General features: G+C 54.2%; 1 protein-coding gene across 2 annotated transcripts in view; it reads left to right on the top strand.

The window, feature by feature from the left end:
* The window catches only part of MAP1A (microtubule associated protein 1A), a 20,738-nt gene extending 6,338 nt beyond the window's left edge, over nt 1–14,400 (top strand). Inside the window, exons 1-6 of one of the 2 annotated variants that reach the window (XM_008059621.1) lie at nt 2–83; nt 2,998–3,080; nt 3,330–3,470; nt 3,982–12,283; nt 12,405–12,625; nt 12,825–14,400. In XM_008059621.1, the coding sequence (XP_008057812.1) occupies nt 4,132–12,283; nt 12,405–12,625; nt 12,825–12,980 (8,529 nt within the window). In that variant the 5' untranslated portion in view covers nt 2–83; nt 2,998–3,080; nt 3,330–3,470; nt 3,982–4,131 and the 3' untranslated portion in view covers nt 12,981–14,400. Of the gene's footprint in view, nt 1; nt 84–2,997; nt 3,081–3,329; nt 3,471–3,981; nt 12,284–12,404; nt 12,626–12,824 lie in introns of those variants that run through there. The other variant, XM_008059622.2, reaches the window with a different exon arrangement.
* The last annotated feature ends 576 nt before the right edge of the window (nt 14,401–14,976 follow it).

The raw sequence follows: 14,976 nt of genomic DNA, 5'->3' as shown, positions 1-14,976 counted from the left end.
CAATTGCTGCAGACTCTTCCCAGAAGCTGCCGGCTGAGGCCGGAGCTGCCACCTCCATGAGAGGCTTCCTCCCACATCCCAGGGTAAGAACCGAACCAAAGGGCTTGGCATGAGGGTTGGGGGGAGGGAAGTTACGCTCTGATAGGGAGAAGGGATGGGATCACAGAAAGGGAGCTAGTACCTAATCTCATGTGTCTGGAACTAGCCCAGCAGGGTGGGCAGGCTGGGGGAATGGAGAGACGATGGACATTACTGGCTATGGGGCAGCCTGGACTCAGAACAGAGGCCAGCCAGGGCTGTGACAGTCCCTTTCTCCAGCTGGGCAGGGTGAGAGACATCAGCCTAGGAGCAGCAGCAGAGGGTGGTGCCACTGGCTCTGCCTGGCAGCCAGGGTGCTGAAGGAGTCTGGGGGCTATGCTTTTGATCAGAGGCTGAAGAAGCTGAGAGAAAGAAGGATGCTATGGTAATATGCTTAATGGGAGGGTCCCTGGGTGTCAGCTGGTGGATTGCTCAGCTGCTCCTATGCTGGGGGTTAGCCGGGCAGCGAGTTTTTGCCAAGTAAGGGAAGGTGGGGGACACTGTGGAAAAGAAGAGAGGAAAGGGTCATTGAGACATTGCACATGCCTCCTCACAGACCAGCCAGTTTGCAGTGGGCTCCCCCCACCCTATTCTGTGCAGCCAGCTTGGGACTGGGCTCTAAGCCCCCTTTCTGGCCCCCATGAGGCCACTCCAGAGACTGAGAGCATTCCCTCCCCAGCGGCTACCCTGCATTTCCAGTCACGTCAACCCCACAGGTTCCCAGCCTCAGCCCTACCCCCACCTCATGTCTGCTTCTCTTCCCAAGATGGGGGCTCTTGGACAGAGAAGCCAGTTTCTTCTCCCTCCCTGTGTCCCCCCCATCCCCACCCCCCAGGCAGAGGCAGCCAAGAAAATGACTTGTCATGCTGGGGTGGGGGGTGGGGGCGGAGCTGAAGCCTGAGCTCAGCGCGCACACTCACACACACTCACACACTGCGGCATACTGCAGCTGCCCGAGCGGCTCCCCCCCTTCTGCCTCACTGCGGAGACACCTGCCCTCCTGCCTGCTCTGCCCCCACACGAGAAGCCCACCCCCCACTCCAGCACTGGCCAAGCACTATGTGCCGCTGCCTCACAAAATGGTCCTCTCCAAAGAGAAAGGAAAAACTAGTCAGTTCCCTTCAGTGGGAGAGCTGGGGATAGCAGAGGAGAGAAACCAGGCTTTCTCCCAGGCCTGAAAAAGAGGGGACACAGGATATTAACCTTGTAGTTCCAAGTCAGAACCATTCCCCAGGGATAGAGTTAGGGACAGGGTCTCATACCACGACAGGAACTGGAATCAGAGAAGTCTTGTGGAGGAAGAGGGGAGTCGTAGATAGAAAGCAAATCAGTCTATACTAGATATTTGCTTTTCTGACCCTTCTGTCTCAAGTATGTGGCCTTGTTTGTGTGGGAAGAGCTCTTGCCCTTCTAAATCTGAAATGCTTAAGGCTTCCAGCTCCCCGGACTTTGATACCCATCACCTGCCTTAAGCCCTACCCCAGCCTGCCTCTGAAGTGGCTCTCATCCTCTGAACTTACCTCAAAGGTTCCCTCAGTTCCCAAGTGAACTCCCTCTTGGGCCAAATCCACCCTCTATGGGATTTGGTCTTCTGATGCGATCCATACATAGTTCATTTCCCCCACAGCTGCATCTGTGCAGCCCGTGCTGCCAGATCTGCCTGATCCTGGCACCGCGGCTCTTCCTTTAACAAAGGCTCTGGCTCCAGGCTCCTCTTGCTCCAGGGCCCAGACTGTCTGAGCCCCAGGAAGGGAAGAGAGCTGGGTCACAGAAGAGGGTCTAGCGGACATATTATGAGCCCTCCCACCAGTATCCTCAAGACAGCCCACTCCCCAGGCCATCTGTTGGATTCTCTGTGAGGTTAATTCCACTGTGTGCTGCAAATGTGAAGGAGTTGTGGGAAGGGCAAAAGCAGAGGCTGGCAGCATTCTTCGTCAGCATCTTCCCTCTGATCTGCTACTTTCTTTGCTGCGTTGCTTGGTGTTTCATGTGAGTCTGGAGAAGGGAAATAAGGTAGGGAGTTTGGGGATGGCTCATCTTTCTCCCTGGGCTGTGAAACACTTCCTCCTCCTTTATGTGTCTCTTCTTTGCAAACCCCTCACTCTCCTTCTCTGTAACAGAAGGCCCATAGGAGATGGGCAAACGAGAAGAGAAACTGTTCACAAGGAATCGGTTGTGGGGTAGTGAACTAGGCCTCTCTGGAGCCTGGGGATGTGAAGATGAGGTGAGAGATGGAGCTGTGAAGTCTTTGGCATGGACACAGTACGATTACATGCATGTGTGAGTGCAGGCTTGGCCTCTGGGGAGTAGGCCCTGTGTCCACTCTTTGAATTGCAAAACCCCAAGGGTTTAGACAGCAGAGGCTTCTCTGAGTCTTCTGGACCAGGAATTCTGGCCCTGGATGCAGGGGTTAGAAAGAAGAATTGCGAAGTTCTCACCTCCTGATTTCCAGACACTCTGCTGGCAGGAAAACCCAAGGCAGAGGCAAGCTAGTGAAGAGAAAGCTGACTGAGCATCATCATCCCAGGAGCCCTCTCTCCAGCTGAGCCCCCTATCCCCAGGCAGCACCAGGAGCTTAGCGCTCAATAGGGACAAAAGCTTCTTGTCAACAGGGCAGTCTGAAGCTGGAAGGGGTGGGGGCATAGGCAGCAGAGGGTGTGGCAGATGAAGGGAGGGCAAAGACAGCCAGTGTGGGAGAGGGGAGGTGGCAACCCTGAAAGGGAAAGGCTGGAGAAGCCAGTTCCTGGACCTTACTCAGCAGTATCCAAGGTGGCAGGGTCTAAGGATAGCCAGGCTCCTCTTACCCCTAAGACCCATTTTCTAATAGTACATTCTTTCCTCTCCTTGCCCCACACAGTGTCTTTCGTTTTTAGTCTATACATACTCTCGTCAATACAAATTCCTACATCTCTCCCTCAGGCCAGAGGACCCTCTGCCACCAGAGTGAGAGCCTAGAGACCATCATCCTGGTAAACCCCAGTGCAGACAGCATCAGCTCTGAGGTAAGGTCAGGGCCTGTGCCTTATCAAGAGGGCCTACTGCAAGTTCTGTAACCACCCTTGCCAGTGCTATTGCTATCAGGCCAAGAATTCTTCTGTCTGCTATCTAAGCTGATTTATAATGCTCAGCCCCACTCTGGAGGTATTGTGGGAGACACCAGCAGAGAGCATGTCCTTGCAGTACTGAGAGGACATTCAGTACTCTTCCTTGGATTTCCTACATCTGTGACCACTCCCCTTTTTAAATTCCAGGTTCACCATCTTCTTAGCAGCCCATCAGTTCACAAACTACTGATTTTGAGTGGGCAAAGTTTAGAGCCTGGGGGAGACCTCATCCTACAGAGTGGCACTTACTCCTACCAAAACTTTGCCCAGGTCCTTCACAACCCAGAGGTAAGCTCCATGCCTGAGTGACTGGGAGAAAGGGCAAGACTAGAGTTGTGGGGAGGAATACAAGGGAAAGTTTCATATTGGTTAACCATTGGAAATTCTGGTAGAAAGATAGGAGTTGGCTGGGTATGGTGGCTCATGCCTGTAATCCCAACACTTTGGGAGGCAGAGGCAAGAGATTGCAGCAGCTCAGGGGTTCGAGACCAGCCTGAGCAACATGGAAAGACCTTGTCTCTACAATATATTAAAAAATTAGCCAGGCATGGTGGTGCATACCTATGGTTTCAGCTACTTGAAAGGCTGAGGCAGAAGGATCACCTGAGTCCTGTAGGTCAAGGCTGCAGTGGCTGTGAACATGCCACTCCTAGCTGGGTGACAGAATGAGACTCTGACTCAAAAAAAAAAGAAAGGTAGGAGTTCACCTCGGAGAGAGGTGAGGATTAGAGTAGCAAATGTGAGTCAGGCTAAGACAATTCCGAAGACCTAATCAGCCTCCTATTTCCCATTCTTCTAGATTGCCCAGTTGCTCAGCAACAGAGACCCTGAGATCCAGGCCTTCCTCACTGTATCCTGCTTAGGGGAAGGTGATTGGAGCCACCTGGGGCTATCCAGTTCCCAAGAGACCCTGCACCTCCGGCTGAACCCTGAGCCCATACTGCCCACCATGGATGGTGTGGCCGAGTTCTCCGAGTATGTCTCTGAGACCGTGGACGTGCCATCCCCCTTTGACCTGCTGGAGCCCCCCACCTCAGGGGGCTTCCTCAAGCTCTCCAAGCCTTGCTGCTATATCTTCCCAGGTGGTCGTGGGGACTCTGCCCTCTTTGCTGTCAATGGTTTCAACATCCTGGTGGATGGTGGCTCTGATCGCAAGTCCTGCTTTTGGAAGCTGGTACGGCACCTGGACCGCATTGACTCGGTGCTACTCACACACATTGGGGCAGACAACCTGCCAGGCATCAATGGACTCCTACAGCGCAAAGTGGCAGAGCTAGAGGAGGAACAGTCCCAGGGCTCTAGCAGCTACAGTGACTGGGTGAAGAACCTCATCTCTCCTGAGCTTGGAGTTGTCTTTTTCAATGTGCCTGATAAGCTGCGGCTTCCTGATGCCTCCCGGAAGGCCAAGCGCAGCATTGAAGAGGCCTGCCTCACTCTGCAGCACTTAAACCGTCTGGGCATCCAGGCTGAGCCTCTGTACCGTGTGGTCAGCAACACCATTGAACCACTGACCCTCTTCCACAAAATGGGTGTGGGCCGGTTGGACATGTATGTCCTCAACCCTGTCAAAGACAGCAAGGAGATGCAGTTCCTCATGCAAAAGTGGGCAGGCAACAGTAAAGCCAAGACAGGCATTGTGCTGGCCAATGGGAAGGAGGCTGAGATCTCGGTGCCCTACCTCACCTCTATCACTGCTCTAGTGGTCTGGCTGCCAGCCAACCCCACTGAGAAGATTGTGCGTGTGCTTTTTCCAGGAAATGCTCCCCAGAACAAGATCTTAGAGGGCCTGGAAAAGCTTCGACACCTGGACTTCCTGCGTTACCCTGTGGCCACACAGAAGGACCTAGCTGCTGGGGCTGTGCCTGCCAACCTCAAACCCAGCAAAATCAAACAGCGGGCTGACAGCAAGGAGAGCCTCAAAGCCACTACCAAGACAGCTGTGAGCAAGCTGGCCAAACGAGAGGAAGTGGTGGAAGAGGGAGCCAAGGAGGCCCGCTCAGAGCTGGCCAAGGAGTTAGCCAAGACAGAGAAGAAGGCAAAAGAGTCATCTGAGAAGCCCCCAGAGAAGCCTGCCAAGCCTGAGAGGGTGAGGACAGAGTCAAGTGAGGCACTGAAGGCAGAGAAGCGAAAGCTGATCAAAGACAAGGTGGGGAAGAAGCACCTAAAAGAAAAGATATCAAAGCTGGAAGAAAAAAAAGACAAGGAGAAAAAAGAGATCAAGAAGGAGAGGAAAGAGCTCAAGAAGGATGAAGGAAGGAAGGAGGAGAAGAAGGATGCCAAGAAAGAGGAGAAGAGGAAAGATACCAGACCCGAAGTCAAGAAGATTTCCAAGCCAGACCTAAAGCCATTTACCCCTGAGGTACGTAAGACCCTCTACAAAGCTAAGGCCCCTGGAAGAGTCAAGATAGACAGGAGCCGAGCTACCCGTGGGGAGAAGGAGCTATCTTCAGAACCCCGAACACCCCCAGCTCAGAAGGGGACTGTACCACTCCCAACAGTCAGTGGGCACAGGGAACTGGCCCTGTCCTCACCAGAGGACCTCACACAGGACTTTGAGGAGATGAAGCGTGAGGAGAAGGGTTTGCTAGCTGAACAAAAGGTCATGGGGCTAGGAGAGAAAGTGCTCTCTCTAGACACTGCAGAGAAGGGAACCCCAAGCACAGCTATCCAGGGAATACTACCCTCTGTTCCAGGACTGGGACAAAAAGAACACACTAAGGAGAAGGAGGTTGTCCCAAATGTTCCTGAGGAACCAGGCAGCAAGGACAGAGGCCCAGACTCTGGGGCTGAAACAGAGGAAGATAAAGACACCTGGGAGGAAACGAAGCAGAGGGAAGCAGAGAGGCTCCCAGATAGAGCAGAAGCTAGAGAAGAAAGTGAGCCTGAAGTAAAGGAAGATGTGATAGAAAAGGCTGAGTTAGAAGAAATGGAAGAGGTGCACCCTTCAGATGAGGAGGAAGAGGAAGAGACAAAGGCTGAGAGTTTTTACCCAAAACATATGCAGGAAGCCTTGAAGGTAACTCCAAGAAGTAGGGATGCTCTTGGGGGCCGAGAACTGGGACTCCAGGGCAAGGCCCCTGAGAGGGAGACTTCGTCATTTCTAAGCAGCCTCACCACACCTGCAGGGGCCACTGAGCATGTCTCTTACATCCAGGATGAGACAATCCCTGGCTACTCAGAGACCGAGCAGACCATCTCAGATGAGGAGATCCATGATGAGCCAGAGGAACGCCCAGCTCCACCCAGATTCCATACAAGTACGTATGACCTCCCAGGGCCTGAAGGTCCTGGCCCCTTTGAAGCCAGTCAGCCTGCAGATAGTGCTGGTCCTGCCACCTCCAGCAAAAGTTATGGAGCACCAGAGACTGAACTCACCTACCCCCCAAACATAGTGGCTGCTCCTTTGGCTGAAGAGGAACATGTGTCCTCAGCCACTTCAATCACTGAGTGTGACAAACTTTCTTCCTTTGCCACATCGGTGGCTGAGGACCAGTCTGTGGCCTCACTCACAGCTCCCCAGACAGAAGAGACAGGCAAGAGCTCCCTGTTGCTTGACACAGTCACAAGCATCCCCTCCTCCCGCACTGAAGCCACTCAGGGCTTGGACTATGTACCATCGGCTGGTACCATCTCACCCACCTCCTCGCTGGAAGAAGACAAGGGCTTCAAATCACCACCCTGTGAAGACTTCTCTGTGACTGGAGAGTCAGAGAAGAGAGGAGAGACTGCAGGGAGAGGCTTTCCAGGAGAGAGGGCCATGGAAGAGGAAGAGGAGGAAACGGGAGATGCAGAGGTATCTGAGAAAGTTTGCAGTCAATATGGAACCCTGATGTTTGGTGCCCGTGGTCACACCCCACATCCAGGGGACCCAACCCTTGGAGAAGTGGAGGAGCGGTGCCTCAGCCCAGATGACAGCACAGTGAAGATGGCCTCTCCTCCACCATCTGGTCCACCCAGTACCACCCACACACCCTTTCATCAGTCCCCAGTGGAAGAAAAGTCTGAGCCCCAAGACTTTCAGGAATCAGACTCCTGGGGAGATACTAAGCGCACCCCAAGTGTGGGCAAAGAAGATGCTGCAGAGGAGACAACCAAGCCAGGGCCTGAAGAGGGCACACTAGAGAAGGAGGGGAAGTTGCCTTCTCCCAGGAGCCCCCAGGCCCAAGAAGCACCTGTCAGCGTTGTTGAGAGACACACAGGTTGTACCATTCAGCTGTTGCCAGAACAAGACAAAGCAATAGTCTTTGAGACTATGGAAGCGGGAGAACCAACAGGCCCAATTCTGGGAGCGGAAGTCCTTCCCAGAGGTTTGAGGACACCTCAAGAATCTGGTGAACCTCAGAAAGATGAAGTGCTCCAATTTCCTGACCGAAGCCTCTCCCCTGAAGATGCAGAGTCCCTCTCTGTCCTCAGTGTGGTCTCCCCAGACACTGCCAACCAAGAACACACCCCCAGGTCTCCCTGTGGCCTGACAGAGAAGTACTTACACAAAGACCTTTGGCCAGAGGTATCTCCAGAAGACACCCAGTCACTTTCTCTCTCAGAAGAGAGTCCCAGCAAGGAGACCTCCCTGGATTTCTCTTCTAAGCAGCTCTCTCCAGAAAGCCTTGGCACCCTGCAGTTTGGGGAACTAAAGCTTGGAAAGGAAGAAAGGGAGCCTCTGATGCAGACTGAGGACACCTCTTGCCATCTAGCTCCCATGTCTATTCCAGAGCCCCATGCAGCCACGGTGACACTTCCCATGGATGGGACTCCTAGATACTCTGTGCAGACAGATATCACAGATGAGAGCCCCGACAGAAAATTACCTGCCAGCTACTTCTCTCACTCTATGCTGTCAGGAGATGAGAAGTACTCACCTGGAGTGACCACAAGCCCTGCTGAACCCATTCTGACACCTGATAGCTCCTTCACCAAGAGTCCTGAGTCTTTGCCCAGCCCTGCCATGGAGGACCTTGCCGTGGACTGGGAAGGTAAAGTTCCAGGGTTGAAAGACAGGACCCCTGAGCAGAAGAAGGAACCTGAGCCAAAGGATGAAGTCCTACAGCAGAAGGACAAAACTCTGAAGCAGAAGGATGTTGCTGTAGAGCAGAAGGATGTAACCATCCATCAAAAAGATGAGACTCTGGAGGAAAAGAATAAGGCTATGCAACAGCCGGATAAGGCTTTAGAACAAAAGGGCAGAGACTTAGACCAAAAGGATACTGCCCTAGAACAGAAGGACAAGGCCCTGGCACCAAAAGACAAAGACTTAGAACAAAAGGACAAGGCCCTGGAACAGAAGGACAAGATCGTAGGAGAGAAAGACAAAGCGTTAGAACAAAAGGACGCAGCTCTGGAACAGAAGAACAAGGCCCTGGAACCAAAAGATAAAGACTTAGTACAAAAAGACAGAGACTTAGAACAAAAGGATACAGCCCTAGAACAAAAGGACAAGGCCCTGGAACCAAAAGACAGAGACTTAGAACAAAAAGAAAAGGGCCCAGGACAGAAGGATAAGATCTCGGAAGAAAAAGACAATGACTTAGAACAAAGTATGAGGGACTTTGAGCATAAAGACAAGGCTCCAGGAGACAAGGTCCCTGAACTGAAGGGCAGAGCCCTAGAACAGACAGACAAAGCCCCTGAACAGAAAGAACAGGCCCAGGAACAGAAGGATAAGGCCTCAGAAAAGAAAGATCAGGCCTTGGAACAAAAATACTGGGCCTTAGGACAGAAGGATGAAGCCCTGGACCAAAACAATGAGGTCGTAGAACAGAAAGATAAGGCTCTGGAAGATAAGGACAAAATTCAGGGGCAGGAGAGCCTATCACAGGAGGATAAAACCAGGAAACCAAAGGAGAAAATTGTAGACGAAAAGTCCCCAGAAAAAGTCAAGGCTGTGGAACAGAAGTTAGAAGCTCTTCTGGAGAAGACCAAAGCTCTGGGACTGGAAGAAAGCCCAGTGCAGGTGGGCAAGGCCAGAGAGCAGGAAAAGTACTGCAAGGAACAGGATGTGGTCCAAGAGTGGCGAGAAACATCTCCAACCAGAGGGGAGCCAGTTGGAGAACAGAAAGTGCCTGCCCCGGCATGGGAGGACACATCTGAGCAGGAGAACAGGTACTGGAGGGGCAGAGAGGAAGTGGCCCTGGAACAGGACCCATACTGGAGGGAGCTAAGTTGTGAGCGGAAGGTCTGGTTCCCTCATGAGCTGGATGGCCAGGAGGCCCGCCCACGGTACGCCGAGGAACGAGAGAGCACATTTCTGGATGAGGGGCCAGATGATGAGCAAGAAACGGCCCCACCGGAACACTCACCCCGGAGCCCCTGGGCCTCCGACTTCAAGGATTTCCAGGAGTCCTCGCCACAGAAGGGACTAGAGGTGGAGCGCTGGCTCGCCGAGTCACCAGTTGGACTGCCACCTGAGGAAGAGGACAAACTGACCCGCTCTCCCTTTGAGATCATCTCTCCTCCAGCCTCCCCACTTGAGATGGTTGGACAAAGGGTTCCTTCAGCCCCAGGACAAGACAGCCCTCTCCCAGAGCCTAAGTCCATGCCGTCCATGAGGAGTGAACCCACCACCCCTTCATGGCTGGCTGACATCCCACCATGGGTGCCCAAGGACAGACCCCTGCCACCTGCACCCCTCTCCCCAGCTCCATCTCCCCCCATGCCTGCCCCAGAGCCCCACACACCTGCACCCTTCTCCTGGGGCACAGCTGAATATGACAGTGTGGTGGCTGCAGTGCAGGAGGGGGCAGCTGAGTTGGAAGGTGGGCCATACTCCCCCTTGGGGAAGGACTACCGCAAAGCTGAAGGGGAAAGGGAAGAAGAAGGTGGGACTGGGGATCCTGACAGCAGTCTCCACAGCTCAAAGGTCTCAGAGGCTAGCAAGAGCTGTGACACCAGGGAGCCGGAGCAAGTCGAGCCAGAGCAGAGAGAGCCCACACCCTATCCTGATGAGAGGAGCTTTCAGTACGCAGACATCTATGAGCAGATGATGCTTACTGGGCTTGGCCCTGCATGCCCCACTAGGGAGCCTCCACTTGGAGCAGCTGGAGATTGGCCCCCACGCCTCTCAACCAAGGAGGAGGCTGCTGGCCGAAACGCATCTGCAGAGAAGGAGCTTTCCTCTCCTGTCTCACCTAAGAGCCTCCAATCTGACACTCCAGCCTTCAGCTATGCAGCCCTGGCAGGACCCAGTGTACCCCCTAGGCAGGAGCCTGAGCCAGGGCTGAGTATGGAGCCCAGCCTCACCCCACCTGCAGTTCCCCCCCGTGTTCCTATTCCCCTGAGCAAAGGCCCAAGCCCTCCTCTTAATGGTAACATCCTGAGCTGCAGCCCAGAAAGGAGGACCCCATCCCCCAAGGAATTAGGCCGGGGTCACTGGGATGACAGCACTAGTGACTCGGAGCTGGAGAAGGGGGCTCGGGAACAGCCAGAGAAAGAGGCCCAGTCCCCAAGCCCCCCTCACCCTATCCCTTCAGGGCCCCCCACATTGTGGCCTGAAACTGAGGCATATACCAGCCCTTCCTCAGACTCACACCTGGGTCCTGCCCGACCCAGTCTGGACTTCCCTGCTTCAGCTTTTGGCTTCTCCTCACTGCAGCCAGCTCCCCCACAGTTGCCCTCTCCGGCTGAACCCCGCTCAGCGCCCTGTGGCTCCCTTGCCTTCTCTGGGGACCGGGCTCTGGCTTTGGCTCCAGGACCGCCCACCAGGGCCCGGCATGATGAGTACCTAGAAGTGACCAAGGCCCCCAGCCTGGACTCCTCACTGCCCCAGCTTCCATCGCCTAGCTCTCCTGGGGTCCCTCTTCTCTCCAATCTGCCACGACCTGCTTCACCAGCCCTCTCTGATGGCTCTTCCTCTGAGGCTACCACACCTGTGATTTCCAGTGTGGCTGAGCGTTTCCCTCCAGGCCTCGAGGCTGCAGAACAGGAGTCTGGAGAGCTGGACCCAGGAATGGGACCAACTGCCCACAGCCTCTGGGACCTCACCCCTCCAAGCCCAGCAGCCTCAGCTTCACTGGACTTTGGCCTAGCTCCGGCTCCAAGCCTGCCTGGAGACCTGGATGGTGGCACCCTCCCCTGCCGCCTGGAGTGCTCAGGGGCAGCCATCAAGAAGCCAAGCCCCTTCCAGGGTCCCCCTGGGGACTGTGCAGCCAATGGCCCAACTGAAACCAGCCCCAATCCCCCAGGACCTGCCCCAGCCAAGGCTGAGAAAGAAGAAACTGAGGCCTGTCCTGCCTGGGATTGTGGGGCCTGGCCTGAGGGAGCTGAGAGGAGCTCCCGGCCTGACACACTGCTCTCCCCAGAGCAGCCACTGTGTCCTGGAGGAAGCTCTGGTGGCCGACCCAGCAGTGTGTCTCCTGAGGTTGAGGCTGGGCCCCAGGGATGTGCCACTGAGCCCCGGCCCCACCATGGAGAGCTCTCCCCCTCTTTCCTGAATCCACCTCTGCCCCCATCCACGGATGACAGTGACCTCTCCACTGAGGAAGCTCGGCTGGTAGGAAGAGGGGGACGGCGCCGTGCAGGGGCACCAGGAACCACAGGAGGCCCATGCCCTGTGGCTGATGAGACACCCCCCACTTCAGCCAGTGACTCAGGCTCCTCACAGTCAGATTCTGATGTCCCACCAGAAACTGAGGAGTGTCCATCCATCACAGCTGAGGCAGCCCTTGACTCAGATGAAGATGGGGACTTCCTACCTGTGGACAAAGCTGGGGGGGTCAGTGGTACTCATCATCCCAGGCCTGGCCATGACCCACCCCCTATACCCCAGCCAGATCCTCGCCCTTCCCCTCCCCGCCCTGATGTGTGCATGGCTGACCCCGAGGGGCTCAGCTCAGAGTCTGGGAGGGTAGAGAGGCTACGGGAGAAGGAAAAGATGCAGGGGCGAGTAGGGCGCAAGGCCCCAGGCAGGGCCAAGCCAGCATCCCCTGCAAGGCGGCTGGATCTTCGGGGAAAGCGCTCACCCACTCCTGGGAAAGGGCCTGCAGATCGAGCATCCCGGGCCCCACCCCGACCACGCAGCACTCCAAGCCAGGTCATCCCAGCAGAGGAAAAGGATGGATACAGCCCCATGTCCAAAGGCCTAGTCAATGGACTCAAGGCAGGACAGAGTAAGTATATCATGAAAAGTGGGAAAGAGTGCGGGTTGGGGCTGGGTGTGGACTGGTCAAAGGCTCCAGGAATGGGAAAGAAGAGGAAGGTTATCAGAAGTGTTCTGCTTTTCCTCTACAGTGGCTGTAGGTTCCAAGGGTGGCTCTGGCGCCCCTGTATATGTGGACCTCGCCTATATCCCGAACCATTGCAGTGGCAAGACTGCTGATCTTGACTTCTTCCGTCGAGTGCGTGCATCCTACTATGTGGTCAGTGGGAATGACCCTGCCAATGGCGAGCCAAGCCGGGCTGTCCTGGATGCCCTGCTGGAGGGCAAGGCCCAGTGGGGGGAGAATCTTCAGGTGAGCAGCAAGGGATGCCAAAGAGGTAGTCTGGTCAAAGCTCACTCAGAGGCAATAGTGGAACACAGACCCTGTTCATAAAATGACTGGGTCTTTTCTATGGGCAGCAGGGCAGCTTCTGAGACCATCAGGTGCCCCTTCCCCCTCACCTACCCTACCTTCATATTCTCACATCAGGCATGTCTTGTCTTCCTCCTAGGTGACTCTGATCCCTACTCATGACACGGAGGTGACTCGTGAGTGGTACCAGCAGACTCATGAGCAGCAGCAGCAACTGAATGTCCTGGTCCTGGCTAGCAGCAGCACTGTGGTCATGCAGGACGAGTCCTTCCCAGCCTGCAAGATTGAGTTCTGAAAGAGCCACCCTCCCTTCCCCAAGGATCCACTCCCCCAGCTCCTTTAGAGAATGGCTACTGCTGAGTCCTTTGGGGTTGAGGGAGAAGGGAGCCGGCAGGGAAGGGGGGGAGGGCAGATGTCATGTTATGGAGACTTGGGCTGGGCTAAATGGGAGGGGTTGACCCTCCCCCTCATCCATTCCTGAGAGGGGTTTCAAAACCAAAGGTAACAGGGATAGGATAGGGGAGGGTACAAATTAGGACAAATCTGATGCCTGAGAACCCTTGAGTGATACCCTCTCCTAGCACTGTTGAATGCTGGTATTTTATGGGGACTGAGGATGGGTCTCAGAGAGCAAACTCCTCCCTCATAGAGGGAGATTATATCCCCAACCCCAGGGACCTCTTTATCTCAATCTATTTATTTAGCATCCCATGAAGGATTCCCAATAGTAATTTATGTGACCTGGGGTCAGGATACTGTCAGTGAGGTGCCCAGAGCTGCACCCTTTCCTCCATCTCCCATCCCCTCACCCACCAGGGTCTGAGTTCTAGCAGAAGCTTGGCAGTACACCACTGCTACACTTTCCTACTGCTTCCCTCAGAATCTGAATGTCTCAGTCCAAAACTTGAAGCTCTTTAGACCAACAGACTGATGAGAAGAGAAAGGAGCTTATCGCCCCAGCCCTTGCTTCATACCATTCACATCCCAGGGCTGTGTCCAGACCGGCCCTCCTGGGCAGCACAAAAGGGCAAGGAGAGCTCAGGCCCAATCCCAGAATTCTTTCAAACTCCCTGATTCTTTGAAGTTTTTACTCACCCCATTCCAACTATCCCAATCCCTTCTCATTCCCTGCTTGGCTTCTCTGCATGTGGTCATCTGCTGTGGCCTGGTGTGTAATGGGTTAAAAATAAGCCACTGCCTGACATCCCAACATATGACACCCCAGCCATGTGTGACTCCCTCAACATTCCACTATGCCATCCTGCAGCTGAAATGGGAACACTGGCTGCCTCTTCAAACCCAAACTCTTGGACAGAGGATCTGGGGGTGGAGGCCAGGCCAGAGAACTTGGGGAAAATGAGAGGGAGGAAGGAAACAGAGAAGAAGCTGAGCTATAGCTTAACTCCTGAACACAGTGAAATGAAAACAGGCTGAAATGCCACCCCAGGAGAGGATTTTGCCCTGAGTAAGCCAGTGAGCAGCCCTGCCAGACTACTGCTGGACTGAAAAACCAAGACTGCTGATCATCATCTGGGCTCGCCTTCTCTGCCAAACGACTGGGAAACTAAAATGAGCCCACCTTGTGTTCTTCCTAGCTCCACCCTTCCCGTGCTGCTGTGCTCTGCTCCTCCCCACACTTTCCTGCTATAGTTCCCAGCTGCTGTAAGGGAGCCGCCTCCAGCTCTAACAATAAATCAAGTTCATTGCAGATGGTGTACTGCTGCTTAGATTTTTTTCTGACTCCACACATTGCTTACTTGCTAGGCTCTGGTTTCCACCTCTCTGCTTCAATCAGCATTGTCATATCTTGGAAGATGCCAGCTTCTAGATATCGGAAATTCTAGGACCCAGGGAAGCCAGAAAACAGGGTGGGTAAAGGGAGAAAGACATGGGGGAGCCAGCATAAATTCTGAAGGTGAGTGAGAATGCTTGAGTATGGGGAATAGGAGCCTATAGTATGAACATATTTTTGGTTTAGGGGAGGGAAGGTGGGCAGAGGACCTCCTGGGAAGCAGATCTGGATTCCATGGGGTCAAGAGCTAAGAACCAAATAACCAGGGTAACCCCCTGATAGGGGAAAGAGAAGTAAAGAGTTGGGAGATCCTAAGATATTGAGAGCCTACTGAGGTTGGAACTACCTCTCCCTGTGTAGTCAGGATTTCCATGGGATAAAAAGTTAGATTTTCCTCCTCCAGTGAAAACTTTATAGTCCTAGGCATGTCAGGAATGGCCAGATTATGAATGTGTATATTTAGGGATGCAGAGAAAGAGGGCATAGGCCCTGTATAGCA

The sequence above is a fragment of the Carlito syrichta genome, unplaced genomic scaffold, assembly GCF_000164805.1.
Source record: "Carlito syrichta isolate Samal-C Ts95f unplaced genomic scaffold, Tarsius_syrichta-2.0.1 Scaffold304305, whole genome shotgun sequence".
Taxonomy (NCBI): Eukaryota; Metazoa; Chordata; class Mammalia; order Primates; family Tarsiidae; genus Carlito; species Carlito syrichta.
The sequence above is the reverse complement of the archived record's forward strand: the minus strand, read 5'-3'. Positions and strand labels throughout refer to the sequence as shown.